The 18,928-nt window shown below is 43.3% G+C and overlaps 1 protein-coding gene across 3 annotated transcripts in view; it reads right to left on the bottom strand.

Moving 5' to 3' along the window:
- Positions 1–18,928, bottom strand: part of pltp (phospholipid transfer protein) — a 698,920-nt gene that overhangs the window by 414,866 nt on the left and 265,126 nt on the right. For all 3 annotated transcript variants that reach the window (XM_068048032.1, XM_068048031.1, XM_068048033.1), the window contains exon 7: positions 1,558–1,621. In XM_068048032.1, the coding sequence (XP_067904133.1) occupies positions 1,558–1,621 (64 nt within the window). The remainder of the gene's footprint in view (positions 1–1,557; positions 1,622–18,928) is intronic.

Below are 18,928 nucleotides of genomic sequence, written 5' to 3'. Positions count from 1 at the left end.
ATGTCAGCTATCTCCTTTCAAACTAGAAACTCTGTCGCTATACATTCTGCTTTTAGCCTTAGAATTTTTAATCACCATTTTCTTTGGGGTATTTTACATTATGCTGTGCCATTACAAACCCTCCCTGTTTTCCATTGGAAGAAATGGTTCCTCCCTTTGCTGTTACTTTTTTTGTTCTGGCCAACATTTAGCACTGAACCAACAAAATCAGATGATCTGGTCATTCGTCACATTGCTTTTATGAGATCTTGCTGAGCACAAATTATCTGCTATGTTTCCTACATTGCAACAGTGACTACATTCAAAATCTTTCATTGACTGTGAATCACTTTAGAAAATCCTGAGATGGTGAAAGTTGCTATACAAATGCAAAAAAAGGAGCGGCACAGTGGTGCAGTGGTTAGCACCGCAGCCTCACAGCTCCAGTGACCCAGGTTCACTTCTGGGTACTGCCTGTGCGGAGTTTGCAAGTTCTCCCTGTGACCGTGTAGGTTTCTGCCGGGTGCTCTAGTTTCCTCCCACAACCAAAGGCTTGCAGGTTGATAGGTAAATTGGCCATTGAAAATTGCCCCTAGTATAGGTAGGTGGTAATGCTGGGGATGTGGTAGGGAATATGGGCCAAAGGGCCTGCTTCAGTGCTGCATCTCTCCATGACTTTCTTCCTTCTTTCATGCCAACAGTTTGGGTAATCAAAGACAGTAGACATTAAACTGGATGGCAAGATTCTCAGGTGGCCTAACAGGTATTGAACCAAGAACGGTAATGGCAAAGGCTGTTAAAGTGCTGAGAGCGGGAAGTAGGAAGTTGGAGATATGGGATGAGAAAGAGATATGAAACAGTGTGAGCAGCCTTTGTAGCTCAGGCTTAGCTAACTGGGCATATGGCAAGAGTATCTTGCTCCAGTTTCTGGCTGTGTTGACAGGCTGATCATAGTGAAATGGACAAGGGTGTATGTGCAATCCTCTGCTTCTAACGTGCTTATCCCATCCCCAGGAATGTCTGCCCTGTTATAGCCACTGCCATTCCATATATGCAGGGGATGCACATATTGACTGGTTAAGTGGCAAGTTTCCCATCTTCATGAAACGGTGAAATGAACCAAAGCTCCACAGCTTGGCCCCGCAACGATATCTGATTGGTACTGTGGTGCAGTGCGGTTGCCAGTCTTTTAGTTCATCTGAAAAGTTGACCTTTAGAAGCTGCTACAGGGCAATGTTTGGCTGGCCTGGCACAGCGTGCTGTAAATGGCACATCACATCAATCTTCCCAGAAATTCAACAATCATCTCTGCGCTGGGGCAAGGTTAACTTTAGTGGCAGCCTTTAATCCAAGGTGTGCTGCTCACACTTTCTAATAATCATTCAAGATGGGTGAGAATGCTGAAGATTCCTACTTGGAACAGAACACATGCCCGACTCAAGTTTTGCCTTCTGGTCCTTACTTAGGCAAGAGGTGGAAACCCTTACATGCCTCTGCCAATCATCAGTCTAACATGAAATTCATTGATCACTGCACACGGTTCATCAGCAAAGTTTCTAAACCCTGACAGATACACACCTGGGACTGTCGCCAACAGAGAGTTCAGCAGGATCAGCGCTGAATGCTTTAAAACCGGACAAATCTACAAGAGCAGAGAAAGGGGATTATACAGAGACAAAGGAGGGCAACAACCCCACTCACTGACCCTCATTACCCTCACAGAGCACCAACCCCACTCACTGACCCTCATTACCCTCACAGAGCACCAACCCCACTCACTGACCCTCAATACCCTCACAGAGCACCAACCCCACTCACTGACCCTCATTACCCTCACAGAGCACCAACCCCACTCACTGACCCTCATTACCCTCACAGAGCACCAACCCCACTCACTGACCCTCATTACCCTCACAGAGCACCAACCCCACTCACTGACCCTCAATACCCTCACAGAGCACCAACCCCACTCACTGACCCTCAATACCCTCACAGAGCACCAACCCCACTCACTGACCCTCATTACCCTCACAGAGCACCAACCCCACGCACTGACCCTCAATACCCTCACAGAGCACCAACCCCACTCACTGACCCTCATTACCCTCACAGAGCACCAACCCCACTCACTGACCCTCAATACCCTCACAGAGCACCAACCCCACTCACTGACCCTCAATACCCTCACAGAGCATCAACGCCACTCACTGACCCTCATTACCCTCACAGAGCATCAACCCCACTCACTGACCCTCAATACCCTCACAGAGCATCAACCCCACTCACTGACCCTCAATACCCTCACAGAGCATCAACGCCACTCACTGACCCTCATTACCCTCACAGAGCATCAACCCCACTCACTGACCCTCAATACCCTCACAGAGCATCAACCCCACTCACTGACCCTCAATACCCTCACAGAGCATCAACCCCACTCACTGACCCTCAATACCCTCACAGAGCATCAACCCCATTCACTGACCCTCAATATCCTCACAGAGCATCAACTCCATTCACTGACCCTCAATACCCTCACAGTATAAACCCCACTCACTGACCCTCAAATCCCTCACAGAGGATCAATCACACTCACTGACCCTCAATACCCTCACAGTATAAACCCCATTCACTGACCCTCCACACCCTCACAGAGCATCAACCCCACTCACTAACCCTCCATACCCACACATGGTATCAACCTCACAGAGCACCAACCCCACTCACTGACCCTCAATACCCTCACAGAGCACCAACCCCACTCACTGACCCTCAATACCCTCACAGAGCACCAACCCCACTCACTGACCCTCAATACCCTCACAGTGGCGCAGTGGTTAGCACTGCAGCCTCACAGCTCCAGGGACCCGGGTTCGATTCTGGGTACTGCCTGTGTGGAGTTTGCAAGTTCTCCCTGTGTCTGCGTGGGTTTTCTCCGGGTGCTCCGGTTTCCTCCCACAAGCCAAAAGACTTGCAGGTTGGTAGGTAAATTGACCATTATAAATTGTCACTAGTATAGGTAGGTGGTAGGGAAATATAGGGACAGGTGGGGATGTTTGGTAGGAATTTGGGATTAGTGTAGGATTAGTATAAATGGGTGGTTGATGGTCGGCACAGACTCGGTGGGCCGAAGGGCCTGTTTCAGTGCTGTATCTCTAATCTAACCTCTCGATTGTGTTTTGCTGTGTTCTTAAATCTTCACTAAATGACAACCGAAGTTTTGCATTTGGATTCAACATATTGTCTCTATTTATTGTCTTACTTATCTACATTGCATGACCTCAGTTCCAGACCCTTTCCTCACTGGTGGGTGTGTGCTCTTTTTGTAAGTGTGTCTCTCAAAATGGTGTCTCCTCCTTATTCCTGTATAACTACGTTATCAGTTGGGATCAGTGGCCTGATCTCTTAAAAGGTGAATGTTCTTAAAGGTTAAGTCACCATTAAACTACATTTAATTGGAAAGAAGGCTGTAAAGTTTCCCCCTTTCCTTTAAAAATAAACAATTATTCTCCAGCTACTAAGTTATGCAAAGTTACATTGAACAAAACTCAGTTGGATTGAAGTTTGAGAACTTGGAGGAGAGAGCTTTCAGGTACATCACCCTCAATACCAGACTTTCTTCACTGCCTGGCTCCCTTCATCATTGATCCATGACATTGTACTATATTGTCGGTGTGCTGTTATTATTCATAAACTCCACTCACTGACCCTCCACACCCTCACACAACAAACTCCACTCACTGACCCTCAATATCCTCACACGACATAAACTCCACTCATTAATCCTCCGTACCCACACATGGTATAAACCCCTCTATGGTGTTGTGCTGTGTTCTTAAGTCTTCATTAAATGATAACCGAAGTTTTGCATTGACATGCTGTTCTCCCTTCGCCAGATACAGGAGAAATGCCGTGAACAACAGATGCCCCTCTACATTGCTTTCATTGATCTCACCAAAGCCTTTGACCTCGTCAGCAGACATGGTCTCTTCAGACTACTAGAAAAGATCATTGTCCACCAAAGCTACTAAAGTATCAACATCTCATTCCATGACAATATGAAGGGCACAATTCAGCATAGCGGCACCTCATCAGACCCTTTTCCTATCCTGAGTGGCGTGAAACAGGGCTGTGTTCTCGCACCTACACTGTTTGGGATCTTCTTCTCCCTGCTGCTCTCACATGCGTTCAAGTCTTCAGAAGAAGAAATTTTCCTCCACACAAGATCAGGTGGCAGGTTGTTCAACCTTGCCCATCTAAGAGCGAAGACCAAAGTACAGAAAGTCCTCATCAGGGAACTCCTCTTTGTTGAAGATGCTGCATTAACATCTCACACTGATGAGTGTCTGCAGAATCTCATCGACAGGTTTGCGGCTGCCTGCAATGAATTCGGCCTAACCATCAGCCTCAAGAAAACGAACATCATGGGACAGGACCTCAGAAATGCTCCATCCATCAATATCGGCAACCACGCTCTGGAAGTGGTTCAAGAGTTCACCTACCTAGGCTCAACTATCACCAGTAACCTGTCTCTCGATGCAGAAATCAACAAGCGCATGGGAAAGGCTTCCATTGCTATGTCCAGACTGGCTAAGAGAGTGTGGGAAAATGGTGCACTGACACGGAACACAAAAGTCCGAGTATATCAAGCCTGTGTCCTCAGTACCTTGCATGACGGCAACGAGGCCTGGACAACGTATGTCAGCCAAGAGTGACGTCTCAATTCATTCCATCTTCACTGCCTCCGGAGAATCCTTGGCATCAGGTGGCAGGACCGTATCTCCAACACAGAAGTCCTTGAGGCGGCCAACATCCCCAGCATATACACCCTACTGAGCCAGCGGCGCTTGAGATGGCTTGGCCATGTGAGCCGCATGGAAGATGGCAGGATCCCCAAGGACACATTGTACAGCGAGCTCGCCACTGGTATCAGACCCACCGGCCGTCCATGTCTCCGCTTTAAAGACGTCTGCAACGTGACATGAAGCCCTGTGACATTGATCACAAGTTGTGGGAGTCAGTTGCCAGTGATCGCCAGAGCTGGCGGGCAGCCATAAAGGCCGGGCTAAAGAGTGGCGAGTTGAAGAGACTTAGCAGTTGGCAGGAAAAAAGACAGAAGTGCAAGGGGAGAGCCAACTTTCTAACAGCCCTGACAACCAACTTTATCTGCAGCACCTGTGGAAGAATCTGTCACTCTAGAATTGGCCTTTATAGCCACTCCAGGCGCTGCTTCACAAACCACTGACCACCTCCAGGCGCTTACCCATTGTCTCTCGAGACAAGGAGGCCAAAGAAGAAGAAGAAAAAGAAGCTGTTATTATTCAACGAGGATTGTAGACTTTGGTTCAAAGTAACAGGAGTTTATTTACAGGGGTCTTATCTCTATGGTGAACACTGAGCAATATGAGGTTCAGTCTCGTGACATCACATCCTGTGATAATGCTTAAGGTCTATATACATAATCTACCCAGAAACAGCTTATGTACATTATACTACAGACATCGACTTTAAATCAGACAGGTAATTGATGAGGTCTCAATGATCGTCCCTGTGGATCTTTCAGTATTGATCTCGGCTGTGCTTCATTTGGCTGAGCTGCTTCTTCAATTGTCGCAGGTGTGAAGTCATCAAAGTCACCTTTGTCACTTACTTCTGGAATCGTTTTAGCATTGGTTCTTTTGAAGAAGGTTAGATTTCTCTTCACAATGTAGTTTCCTCTCTTCTCTAAAATCATGTTTCCTTTTCTCTGAACTACAGTAAGCATGCTTGGGTCAAATGGTGAGCTAATTTTCAATGCTTTCTCTTGCCAAACCAAGACTTTGTCTCCTTTTATCTCACTATCTTTTGTGTGCATCAGTCAATCTGCGTGTGTCTTTGACTCTTGTCTCTCTCCCTCAAGCTTTCTGTTGAATGTGGGTCGGCTTAAGTCGGTGTGAATTGTGGCAATGGTGTCTTCTTTCATCAGGGAGTTCTGTCTCTGACGTTGTTGATCAAGATCAGTTTCAATTCGCTGGCAGTTTCAAAATTTAGCAGATTTCCCTTGCTTGAGTCGACAACACGGAACTCAGTCTGACATGTGGACACATGGGAGGATTCGAGAGTAACTTGGATCATCTCTAGGACTGGTAGAGGGGTATCTGATCCGTAGGAGAAGATTTCAGATATCAGCTTTTTCAATTTCTGTATTCTCTAACTTGTGGAATGTTGGGTCATCCATTATGTTGACTATTGCTCCTGAGTGAATTACTGCAGAGATTGTCGAATTGCCTATGAACACATGCATTATGGGCAGGTGTCGGTACTTGTGTTTGCAAGCAAAGATCTTCTCTTGTGCTGCAAAATTGTAATCTTCTTTCTGGCATTCAACTTTATTAGTGTCTTCTGCAGGATTCAATTGACATACTCATGCGAAATGTTCCATTTTTCCACAGGTGTTATATCTCTTTCCTCTTGCAGGACAAGTTTTGTAGTGAGGATATGCACCACCATAATGATTGCATGTTCGAACGTGATGTGATTATAATCTCTGTCTTGGTCTTCCTTGACATACCTCAGATCGTTCTCTAGGTTTTCTCTGTGCCCTTGTGTCTGGTGTGTTTCTCTGGTGAAACTTACCTCTTGTGACATTCAAGGTTTCTGTCGACGATCCTGACCTGGCCTCAGGAGATTCTCGACTTATGTTATTTGCCTCTTTCCCTTTTAAGACTTCATCTTGTCTTTCACTGGCTTCCAGTGTTCTTCCATTAATGAGTAACCTTTGCAAGTTTAACGATTCGCCCTCTCTAAGAGCTTGCCTTATTAGTCTTGGTGACTGGCAGCTCATGATGATCTGGGAGATGAGTTTTGTCCACGTCTGTGAAGTTGAAATTCTGACTCAGACTTCTGAGTCTCATCATGTAATGGTCAAGAGTCTCACGCTTGGCTTATTTCGCTTGTCTGAAGACATAAATTTCATAGTGAGGGTTTGCCCTTGGTTGAAAATATCGTGTTACAGTATTCTTCACTGTGTCATAATCAACGTCTGTTCTGGTGTCTGAGTGTATCGAAGATATTGTCGACTTTTGGTGCAGCATAGTGTAGGAGTAACGCTCTCCTTCTCTGGGTTGTATTGATATCTACTGACAACACTAGACGTTTGAATCTTGCTAGCCATTTGCTCCACTGTGGCCCTGGGTTGCTGTCTGTCTCTGTAAAGGCTGGAAAGACTGGCAATTGTTAGACAGACATGCTGATTGCTTTTGCTTAAATCTGGAACAAAGCTTTTTCCTGTTGCAGCCCAGGCTTTCAATTGACATTTTTTGGTGTGTTTGCTTTCAGTCCTTGGATCCTTCTGTGCCTCATCATTTCTTCCTCTTTTCTTTTCCCCTCATTGCCAGAAAGTGTAATGTCGGGCTGTGTTCTTAAGTCTTCAATAAAGGATAACCCTAGGCTTTACATTCGGATTCAACACAAACACAATTAATTGTCTTACTTATCTACATAGCACGATCTCAGGTCCAGATGTTTTCCTCACTGTTGTGTGTGTGTTCTTTGCAAGCTTAAGTTTAAGTGTGCCTCCCAAAATGGTGTATCCTCCTGATATATTAATGATGACATCATCAGTTAGATCAGAGGCTTCTAAAAGGTGAAATCAGAGGTACACTACATAATAACATACCCCTGACAAAACACACAAACAGTATAAACACCTCTCCCTGACACTCAATACCCACACAGAAAATAAACCCCTCTCACTGACACTCGATACCCACACAGAAAATAAACCCCTCTGACTGACACTCAATACCCACTCAGAGTATAAACCCCTCTCACTGACACTCGATACCCACACAGAGAATAAACCCCTCTCCCTGACACTCAATACCCACACAGAGTATAAACCCCTCTCACTGACACTCAATACCCACACAGAGAATAAACCCCTCTGACTGACACTCAATACACACACACAGCATAAACCCCTCTCCCTGACACTCAATACCAACACAGAGTATAAACCCCTCTCACTGACACTGAAACCCCACACAGAGAATAAACCCCTCTCACTGACACTGAAACCCCACACAGAGAATAAACCCCTCTCCCTGACACTCAATACCAACACAGAATATAAACCCCTCTCACTGACACTGAAACCCCACACAGAGAATAAACCCCTCTCCCTGACACTCAATATCAACACAGAGTATAAACCCCTCTCACTGACACTCAATACTTAAACAGTATAAACCACTCTCACTGACACTCAATACTTACACAGTATAAACCCATCTCACTGACAGTCAATACTTACACACAGAATAAACCCCTCTCACTGACACTGAAACCCCACACAGAGAATAAACACCTCTCACTGACACTCAATACCCACACAGAGAAAAAACCCCTCTCCCTGACACTCAATACTTACACAGTATAAACCCCTCTCACTGACACTCAACATCAACACAGAGTACAAACCCGTCTCACTGACACTGAAACCCCACACAGAGAATAAACCCCTCTCCCTGACACTCAATACTTACACAGTATAAACCCCTCTCACTGACACGCAATACTTGCACAGTATAAACCCCTCTCACTGACACGCAATACTTACACAGTATAAACTCCTCTCACTGACACGCAATACTTGCACAGTATAAACCCCTCTCACTGACACTCAATACTTACACAGCATAAACCCCTCTCACTGACACACAATACTTACACAGTATAAACCCCTCTCACTGACACACAATACTTACAAAGAATAAACCCCTCTCACTGACACTCAATACTTGCACAGTATAAACTCCTCTCACTGACACTCAATACTTGCACAGTATAAACCCCTCTCACTGACACTCAATACTTACACAGTATAAACCCCTCTCACTGACACTCAATACTTACACACAGTATAAACCCCTCTCACTGACACTCAATACTGACAAAGTATAAACCCGTCTCACTGACACTCAATACTTACACAGTATAAACCCCTCTCACTGACACTCAATACTTACACAGTATCAACCCTTCTCACTGACACTCAATACTTACACAGTATAAACCCTTCTCACTGACACTCAATACTTACACAGTATAAACCCCTCTCACTGACACTCAATACTGACACAGTATAAACACTTCTCACTGACACTCAATACTTACACAGTATAAACCCTTCTCACTGACACTCAATACTTACACAGTATAAACCCCTCTCACTGACACTCAATACTGACACAGCATAAACCCCTCGCACTGACACTCAATAGCGACACAGTATAAACCCCTCTCACTGACACTCAATACTGACACAGTATAAACCCCTCTGACTGACACTCAATACCCACAGACAGTATAAACCCTTCTCCCTGACACTCAATATCAACACAGAGTATAAACCCCTCTAACTGACACTCAATACTTACACAGTATAAACCCGTCTCACTGACACTCAATACTTACACAGTATAAACCACTCTCACTGACACTCAATACTTACACCGTATAAACCCCTCTCACTGACACTCAATACTTGCACAGTATAAACCCCTCTCACTGACACTCAATACTTACACAGTATAAACCCCTCTCACTGACACTCAATACTTACACAGTATAAACCCTTCTCACTGACACTCAATACTTACACAGTATAAACCCCTCTCACTGACACTCAATACTTACACAGTATAAACCCCTCTCACTGACACTCAATACAGACACAGTATAAACCCCTCTCACTGACACTCAATACTTACACACAGTATAAACCCCTCTCACTGACACTCAACACTTACACGGTATAAACCCCTCTCACTGACACTCAATACTTACACAGTATAAACCCCTCTCACTGACACTCAATACTTACACAGTATAAACCCGTCTCACTGACACTCAATACTTACACAGTATAAACCCTTCTCACTGACACTCAATACTTACACAGTATAAACCCCTCTCACTGACACTCAATACTTACACAGTATAAGCCCCTCTCACTGACACACAATACTTACACAGTATAAACCCCTCTCACTGACACTCAATACTTACACAGTATAAATCCCTCTCACTGACACTCAATACTGACACAGTATAAACCCCTCTCACTGACACTCAATACTTACACAGCATAAATCCCTCCCACTGACACTCAATACTTACACACAGTATAAACCCCTCTCACTGACACTCAATACTTACACAGTATAAACCCCTCCCACTGACACTCAATACTTACACACAGTATAAACCCCTCTCACTGACACTCAATACTTACACAGTATAAACCCCTCTCACTGACACTCAATACTTACACACAGTATAAACCCCTCTCACTGACACTCAATACTTACACAGTATAAATCCCTCTCACTGACACTCAATACTGACACAGTATAAACCCCTCTCACTGACACTCAATACTTACACAGTATAAATCCCTCCCACTGACACTCAATACTTACACACAGTATAAACCCCTCTCACTGACACTCAATACTTACACAGTATAAACCCCTCCCACTGACACTCAATACTTACACACAGTATAAACCCCTCTCACTGACACTCAATACTTACACAGTATAAACCCCTCTCACTGACACTCAATACTTACACACAGTATAAACCCCTCTCGCTGACAGTCAATACTTACACAGTATAAACCTCTCTCACTGACACTCAATACTTACACAGTACAAACCCCTCTCACTGACACTCAATACTTACACAGTATAAACCCCTCTCACTGACACTCAATGCTTACACAGTATAAACCCTTCTCACTGACACTCAATACTTACACAGTATAAACCCCTCTCACTGACACTCAATACTGACACAGCATAAACCCCTCGCACTGACACTCAATAGTGACACAGTATAAACCCCTCTCACTGACACTCAATACTGACACAGTATAAACCCCTCTGACTGACACTCAATACCCACAGACAGTATAAACCCTTCTCCCTGACACTCAATATCAACACAGAGTATAAACCCCTCTAACTGACACTCAATACTTACACCGTATAAACCCCTCTCACTGACACTCAATACTTGCACAGTATAAACCCCTCTCACTGACACTCAATACTTACACAGTATAAACCCCTCTCACTGACACTCAATACTTACACAGTATAAACCCTTCTCACTGACACTCAATACTTACACAGTATAAACCCCTCTCACTGACACTCAATACTTACACAGTATAAACCCCTCTCACTGACACTCAATACGGACACAGTATAAACCCCTCTCACTGACACTCAATACTTACACACAGTATAAACACCTCTCACTGACACTCAATACAGACACAGTATAAACCCCTCTCACTGACACTCAATACTTACACAGTATAAACCCCTCTCACTGACACTCAATACTTACACAGTATAAACCCGTCTCACTGACACTCAATACTTACACAGTATAAACCCTTCTCACTGACACTCAATACTTACACAGTATAAACCCCTCTCACTGACACTCAATACTTACACAGTATAAACCCCTCTCACTGACACTCAATACTTACACAGTATAAACCCCTCTCACTGACACTCAATACTTACACAGTATAAATCCCTCTCACTGACACTCAATACTGACACAGTATAAACCCCTCTCACTGACACTCAATACTTACACACAGTATAAACCCCTCTCACTGACACTCAATACTTACACAGTATAAACCCCTCTCACTGACACTCAATACTTACACACAGTATAAACCCCGTCTCACTGACACTCAATACTGACACAGTATAAACCCCTCTCAATGACACTCAATACTGACACAGTATAAACCCCTCTCATTGACACTCAATACTGAAAAAGTAAAGACCCCTCTCACTGACACTCAATACTTACACAGTATAAACCCCTCTCACTGACACTCAATACTGACACAGTATAAACCACTCTCACTGACACTCAATACTGACACAGTATAAACCCCTCTCACTGACACTCAATACTTACACAGTAAAAGCCCCTCTCACTGACACTCAATACTGACACATTAGAAACCCCTCTCACTGACACTCAATACTGACACAGTATAAACCCCTCTCACTGACACTCAATATTGACACAGTATAAACCCCTCTCACTGACACTCAATACTGACACAGTATAAACCCCTCTCACTGACACTCAATACGGACACAGTATAAACCCCTCTCACTGACACTCAATACTGACACAGTATAAACCCCTTTCACTGACACTGAATACTTACACAGTATAAACCCCTCTCACTGACACTCAATACTGACACAGCATAAACCCCTTTCACTGACACTCAATACTTACACAGTATAAACCCCTCTCACAGACGCTCAATACTTACACAGTATAAACCCCTCTCACTGACACTCAATACTGACACAGTATAAACCCCTCTCACTGACACTCAATACTGACACAGTATAAACCCCTCTCACTGACACTCAATACTGACACAGTATAAACCCCTTTCACTGACACTGAATACTTACACAGTATAAACCCCTCTCACTGACACTCAATACTGACACAGTATAAACTCCTCTCACTGACACTCAATACTGACACAGTATAAACCCCTCTCACTGACACTCAATACTGACACAGTATAAACCCCTCTCACTGACACTCAATACTTACACAGTATAAACTCCTCTCACTGACACTCAATACTGACACAGTATAAACCCCTCTCACTGACACTCAATACTTACACAGTATAAAACCCTCTCACTGACACTCAATACTGACACAGTATAAACTCCTCTCACTGACACTCAATACTGACACAGTATAAACCCCTCTCACTGACACTCAATACTGACACAGTATAAACCCCTCTCACTGACACTCAATACTGACACAGTAAAAACCCCTCTCACTGACACTCAATACTTACATAGTGTAAACCCTTCTCACTGACACTCAATACTTACACAGTATAAACCCCTCTCACTGACACTCAATACTGACACAGTATAAACCCCTCTCACTGACACTGAATACTTACACAGTATAAACCCCTCTCACTGACACTCAATACTGATACAGTATAAACCCCTCTCACTGACACTCAATACTTACACAGTATAAACCCCTCTCACTGACACTCAATACTTACACAGTAAAAACCCCTTCTCGCTGACACTCAATACTTACACAGTATAAACCCCTCTCACTGACACTCAATACTTACACAGTATAAACCCCTCTCACTGACACTCAATACTTACACAGTATAAACCCCTCTCACTGACACTCAATACTGACACAGTATAAACCCCTCTCACTGACACTCAATACTTACATAGTGTAAACCCTTCTCACTGACACTCAATACTTACACAGTATAAACCCCTCTCACTGACACTCAATACTTACACAGTATAAACCCCTCTCACTGACACTCAATACTTACATAGTGTAAACCCTTCTCACTGACACTCAATACTTACACAGTATAAACCCCTCTCACTGACACTCAATACTGACACAGTATAAACCCCTCTCACTGACACAAAATACTGACACAGTATAAACCCCTCTCACTGACACTCAATACTTACATAGTGTAAACCCCTCTCACTGACACTCAATACTGACACAGTATAAACCCCTCTCACTGACACTCAATACTGACACAGTATAAACCCCTCTCACTGACACTCAATATTTACACACAGTATAAACCCCTCTCACTGACACTCAATACTTACACAGTATAAACCCCTCTCACTGACACTCAATCCTTACACAGTATAAACCCCTCTCACTGACACTCAATACTTACACAGTATAAACCCCTCTCACTGACACTCAATACTTACATAGTGTAAACCCTTCTCACTGACACTCAATACTTACACAGTATAAACCCCTCTCACTGACACTCAATACTTACACAGTATAAACCCCTCTCACTGACACTCAATACTTACATAGTGTAAACCCTTCTCACTGACACTCAATACTGACACAGTATAAACCCCTCTCACTGACACTCAATACTTACATAGTGTAAACCCCTCTCACTGACACTCAATACTGACACAGTATAAACCCCTCTCACTGACACTCAATACTGACACAGTATAAACCCCTCTCACTGACACTCAATATTTACACACAGTATAAACCCCTCTCACTGACACTCTATATTTACACAGTATAAACCCCTCTCACTGACACTCAATACTTACACAGTATAAACCCCTCTCACTGACACTCTATATTTACACAGTATAAACCCCTCTCACTGACACTCAATACTGACACAGTATAAACCCCTCTCATTGACACTCAATATTTACACAGTATAAACCCCTCTCACTGACACTCAATACTTACACAGTATAAACCCCTCTCACTGACACTCAATACTTACACAGTATAAACCCCTCTCACTGACACTCAATACTGACACAGTATAAACCCCTCTCACTGACACTCAATACTTACACAGTATAAACCCCTCTCACTGACACTCAATACTGACACAGTATAAACCCCTCTCATTGACACTCAATACTTACACAGTATAAACCCCTCTCACTGACACTCAATACTGACACAGTATAAACCCCTCTCACTGACACTCAATACTGACACAGTATAAACCCCTCTCACTGACACTCAATATTTACACACAGTATAAACCCCTCTCACTGACACTCAATACTGACACAGTACAAACCCCTCTCACTGACACTCAATACTGACACAGTATAAACCCCTCTCACTGACACTCAATACTGACACAGTATAAACCCCTCTCACTGACACTCAATACTGACACAGTATAAACCCCTCTCACTGACACTCAATACTGACACAGTATAAACCCCTCTCACTGACACTCAATACTTACACAGTATAAACCCCTCTCACTGACACTCAATACTGACACAGTATAAACCCCTCTCACTGACACTCAATACTGACACAGTATAAACCCCTCTCACTGACACTCAATACTGATACAGTATAAACCCCTCTCACTGACACTCAATACTTACACAGTATAAACCCCTCTCACTGACACTCAATACTTACACAGTAAAAACCCCTTCTCACTGACACTCAATACTTACACAGTATAAACCGCTCTCACTGACACTCAATACTTACACAGTATAAACCCCTCTCACTGACACTCAATACTTACACAGTATAAACCCCTCTCACTGACACTCAATACTGACACAGTATAAACCCCTCTCACTGACACTCAATACTTACATAGTGTAAACCCTTCTCACTGACACTCAATACTTACACAGTATAAACCCCTCTCACTGACACTCAATACTTACACAGTATAAACCCCTCTCACTGACACTCAATACTTACATAGTGTAAACCCTTCTCACTGACACTCAATACTTACACAGTATAAACCCCTCTCACTGACACTCAATACTGACACAGTATAAACCCCTCTCACTGACACTCAATACTGACACAGTATAAACCCCTCTCACTGACACTCAATACTTACATAGTGTAAACCCCTCTCACTGACACTCAATACTGACACAGTATAACCCCCTCTCACTGACACTCAATACTGACACAGTATAAACCCCTCTCACTGACACTCAATATTTACACACAATATAAACCCCTCTCACTGACACTCTATATTTACACAGTATAAACCCCTCTCACTGACACTCAATACTTACACAGTATAAACCCCTCTCACTGACACTCTATATTTACACAGTATAAACCCCTCTCACCGACACTCAATACTGACACAGTATAAACCCCTCTCATTGACACTCAATATTTACACAGTATAAACCCCTCTCACTGACACTCAATACTTACACAGTATAAACCCCTCTCACTGACACTCAATACTTACACAGTATAAACCCCTCTCACTGACACTCAATACTGACACAGTATAAACCCCTCTCACTGACACTCAATACTGACACAGTATAAACCCCTCTCACTGACACTCAATATTTACACACAGTATAAACCCCTCTCACTGACACTCAATACTGACACAGTACAAACCCCTCTCACTGACACTCAATACTGACACAGTATAAACCCCTCTCACTGACACTCAATACTGACACAGTATAAACCCCTCTCACTGACACTCAATACTGACACAGTATAAACCCCTCTCACTGACACTCAATACTGACACAGTATAAACCCCTCTCACTGACACTCAATACTAACACAGTATAAACCCCTCTCACTGACACTCAATACTTACACAGTATAAACCCCTCTCACTGACACTCAATACTTACACAGTATAAACCCCTCTCACTGACACTCAATACTGACACAGTATAAACCCCTCTCACTGACACTCAACACTGACACAGTATAAACCCCTCTCACTGACACTCAATACTGACACAGTATAAACCCCTCTCACTGACACTCAACACTGACAAAGTATAAACCCCTCTCACTGACACTCAATACTGACACAGTATAAACCCCTCTCACTGACACTCAATACTTACACAGTAAAAACCCCTCTCACTGACACTCAATACTTACATAGTATAAACCCCTCTCACTGACACTCAATACTGACACACAGTATAAACCCTTCTCACTGATACTCAATACTTACACAGTATAAACCCCTCTCACTGACACTCAATACTTACACAGTATAAACCCCTCTCACTGACACTCAATACTTACACAGTATAAACCCTTCTCACTGATACTCAATACTTACACAGTATAAACCCCTCTCACTGACACTCAATACTTACACAGTATAAACCCTTCTCACTGATACTCAATACTTACACAGTATAAACCCCTCTCACTGACACTCAATACTGACACAGTATAAACCCCTCTCACTGACACTCAATACTGACACAGTATAAACCCCTCTCACTGACACTCAATACTGACACAGTATAAACCCCTCTCACTGACACTGAATACTTACACAGTATATCCCCTCTCACTGACACTCAATACTTACACAGTATAAACCCCTCTCACTGACACTCAATACTGACACAGTATAAACCCCTCTCACTGACACTCAATACTGACACAGTAATAAACCCCTCTCACTGACACTCAATACTTACACAGTATAAACCCCTCTCACTGACACTCAATACTGACACAGTATAAACCCCTCTCACTGACACTCAATACTTACACAGTATAAACCCCTCTCACTGACACTCAATACTTACACAGTATAAACCCCTCTCACTGACACTCAATACTGACACAGTATAAACCCCTCTCACTGACACTCAATACTGACACAGTATAAACCCCTCTCACTGACACTCAATACTGACACAGTATAAACCCCTCTCACTGACACTCAATACTGACACAGTATAAACCCCTCTCACTGACACTCAATACTTACACAGTAAAAACCCCTTCTCACTGACACTCAATACTTACATAGTTTAAACCCTTCTCACTGACACTCAATACTTACACAGTAAAAACCCCTCTCACTGACACTCAATACTGACACAGTATAAACCCCTCTCACTGACACTCAATACTTACACAGTAAAAACCCCTTCTCACTGACACTCAATACTTACATAGTTTAAACCCTTCTCACTGACACTCAATACTTACACAGTATAAACCCCTCTCACTGACACTCTATATTTACACAGTATAAACCCCTCTCACTGACACTCAATACTTACACAGTTTAAACCCCTCTTGCTGACGCTCAATATTTACACACAGTATGAACCCCTCTCACTGACACTCAATATTTACACAGTATAAACCCCTCTCACTGACACTCAATACTTACACAGTATAAACCACTCTCACTGACACTCAATACTGACACAGTATAAACCCCTCTCACTGACACTCAATACTGACACAGTATAAACCCCTCTCACTGACACTCAATACTGACACAGTATAAACCCCTCTCACTGACACTCAATACTTACATAGTGTAAACCCCTCTCACTGACACTCAATACTGACACAGTATAAACCCCTCTCACTGACACTCAATACTTACATAGTGTAAACCCTTCTCACTGACACTCAATACTTACACAGTATAAACCCCTCTCACTGACACTCAATACTTACATAGTGTAAACCCTTCTCACTGACACTCAATACTTACACAGTATAAACCCCTCTCACTGACACTCAATACTGACACAGTATAAACCCCTCTCACTGACACTCAATACTGACACAGTATAAACCCCTCTCACTGACACTCAATACTTACATAGTGTAAACCCCTCTCACTGACACTCAATACTGACACAGTATAAACCCCTCTCACTGACACTCAATACTGACACAGTATAAACCCCTCTCACTGACACTCAATATTTACACACAGTATAAACCCCTCTCACTGACACTCTATATTTACACAGTATAAACCCCTCTCACTGACACTCAATACTTACACAGTATAAACCCCTCTCACTGACACTCTATATTTACACAGTATAAACCCCTCTCACTGACACTCAATACTGACACAGTATAAACCCCTCTCATTGACACTCAATATTTACACAGTATAAACCCCTCTCACTGACACTCAATACTTACACAGTATAAACCCCTCTCACTGACACTCAATACTGACACAGTATAAACCCCTCTCACTGACACTCAATACTTACATAGTGTAAACCCTTCTCACTGACACTCAATACTTACACAGTATAAACCCCTCTCACTGACACTCAATACTTACACAGTATAAACCCCTCTCACTGACACTCAATACTTACATAGTGTAAACCCTTCTCACTGACACTCAATACTTACACAGTATAAACCCCTCTCACTGACACTCAATACTGACACAGTATAAACCCCTCTCACTGACACTCAATACTGACACAGTATAAACCCCTCTCACTGACACTCAATACTTACATAGTGTAAACCC

This window comes from Heterodontus francisci, chromosome 16, assembly GCF_036365525.1.
Source record: "Heterodontus francisci isolate sHetFra1 chromosome 16, sHetFra1.hap1, whole genome shotgun sequence".
Lineage (NCBI taxonomy): Eukaryota > Metazoa > Chordata > Chondrichthyes > Heterodontiformes > Heterodontidae > Heterodontus > Heterodontus francisci.
The sequence above is the reverse complement of the archived record's forward strand: the minus strand, read 5'-3'. Positions and strand labels throughout refer to the sequence as shown.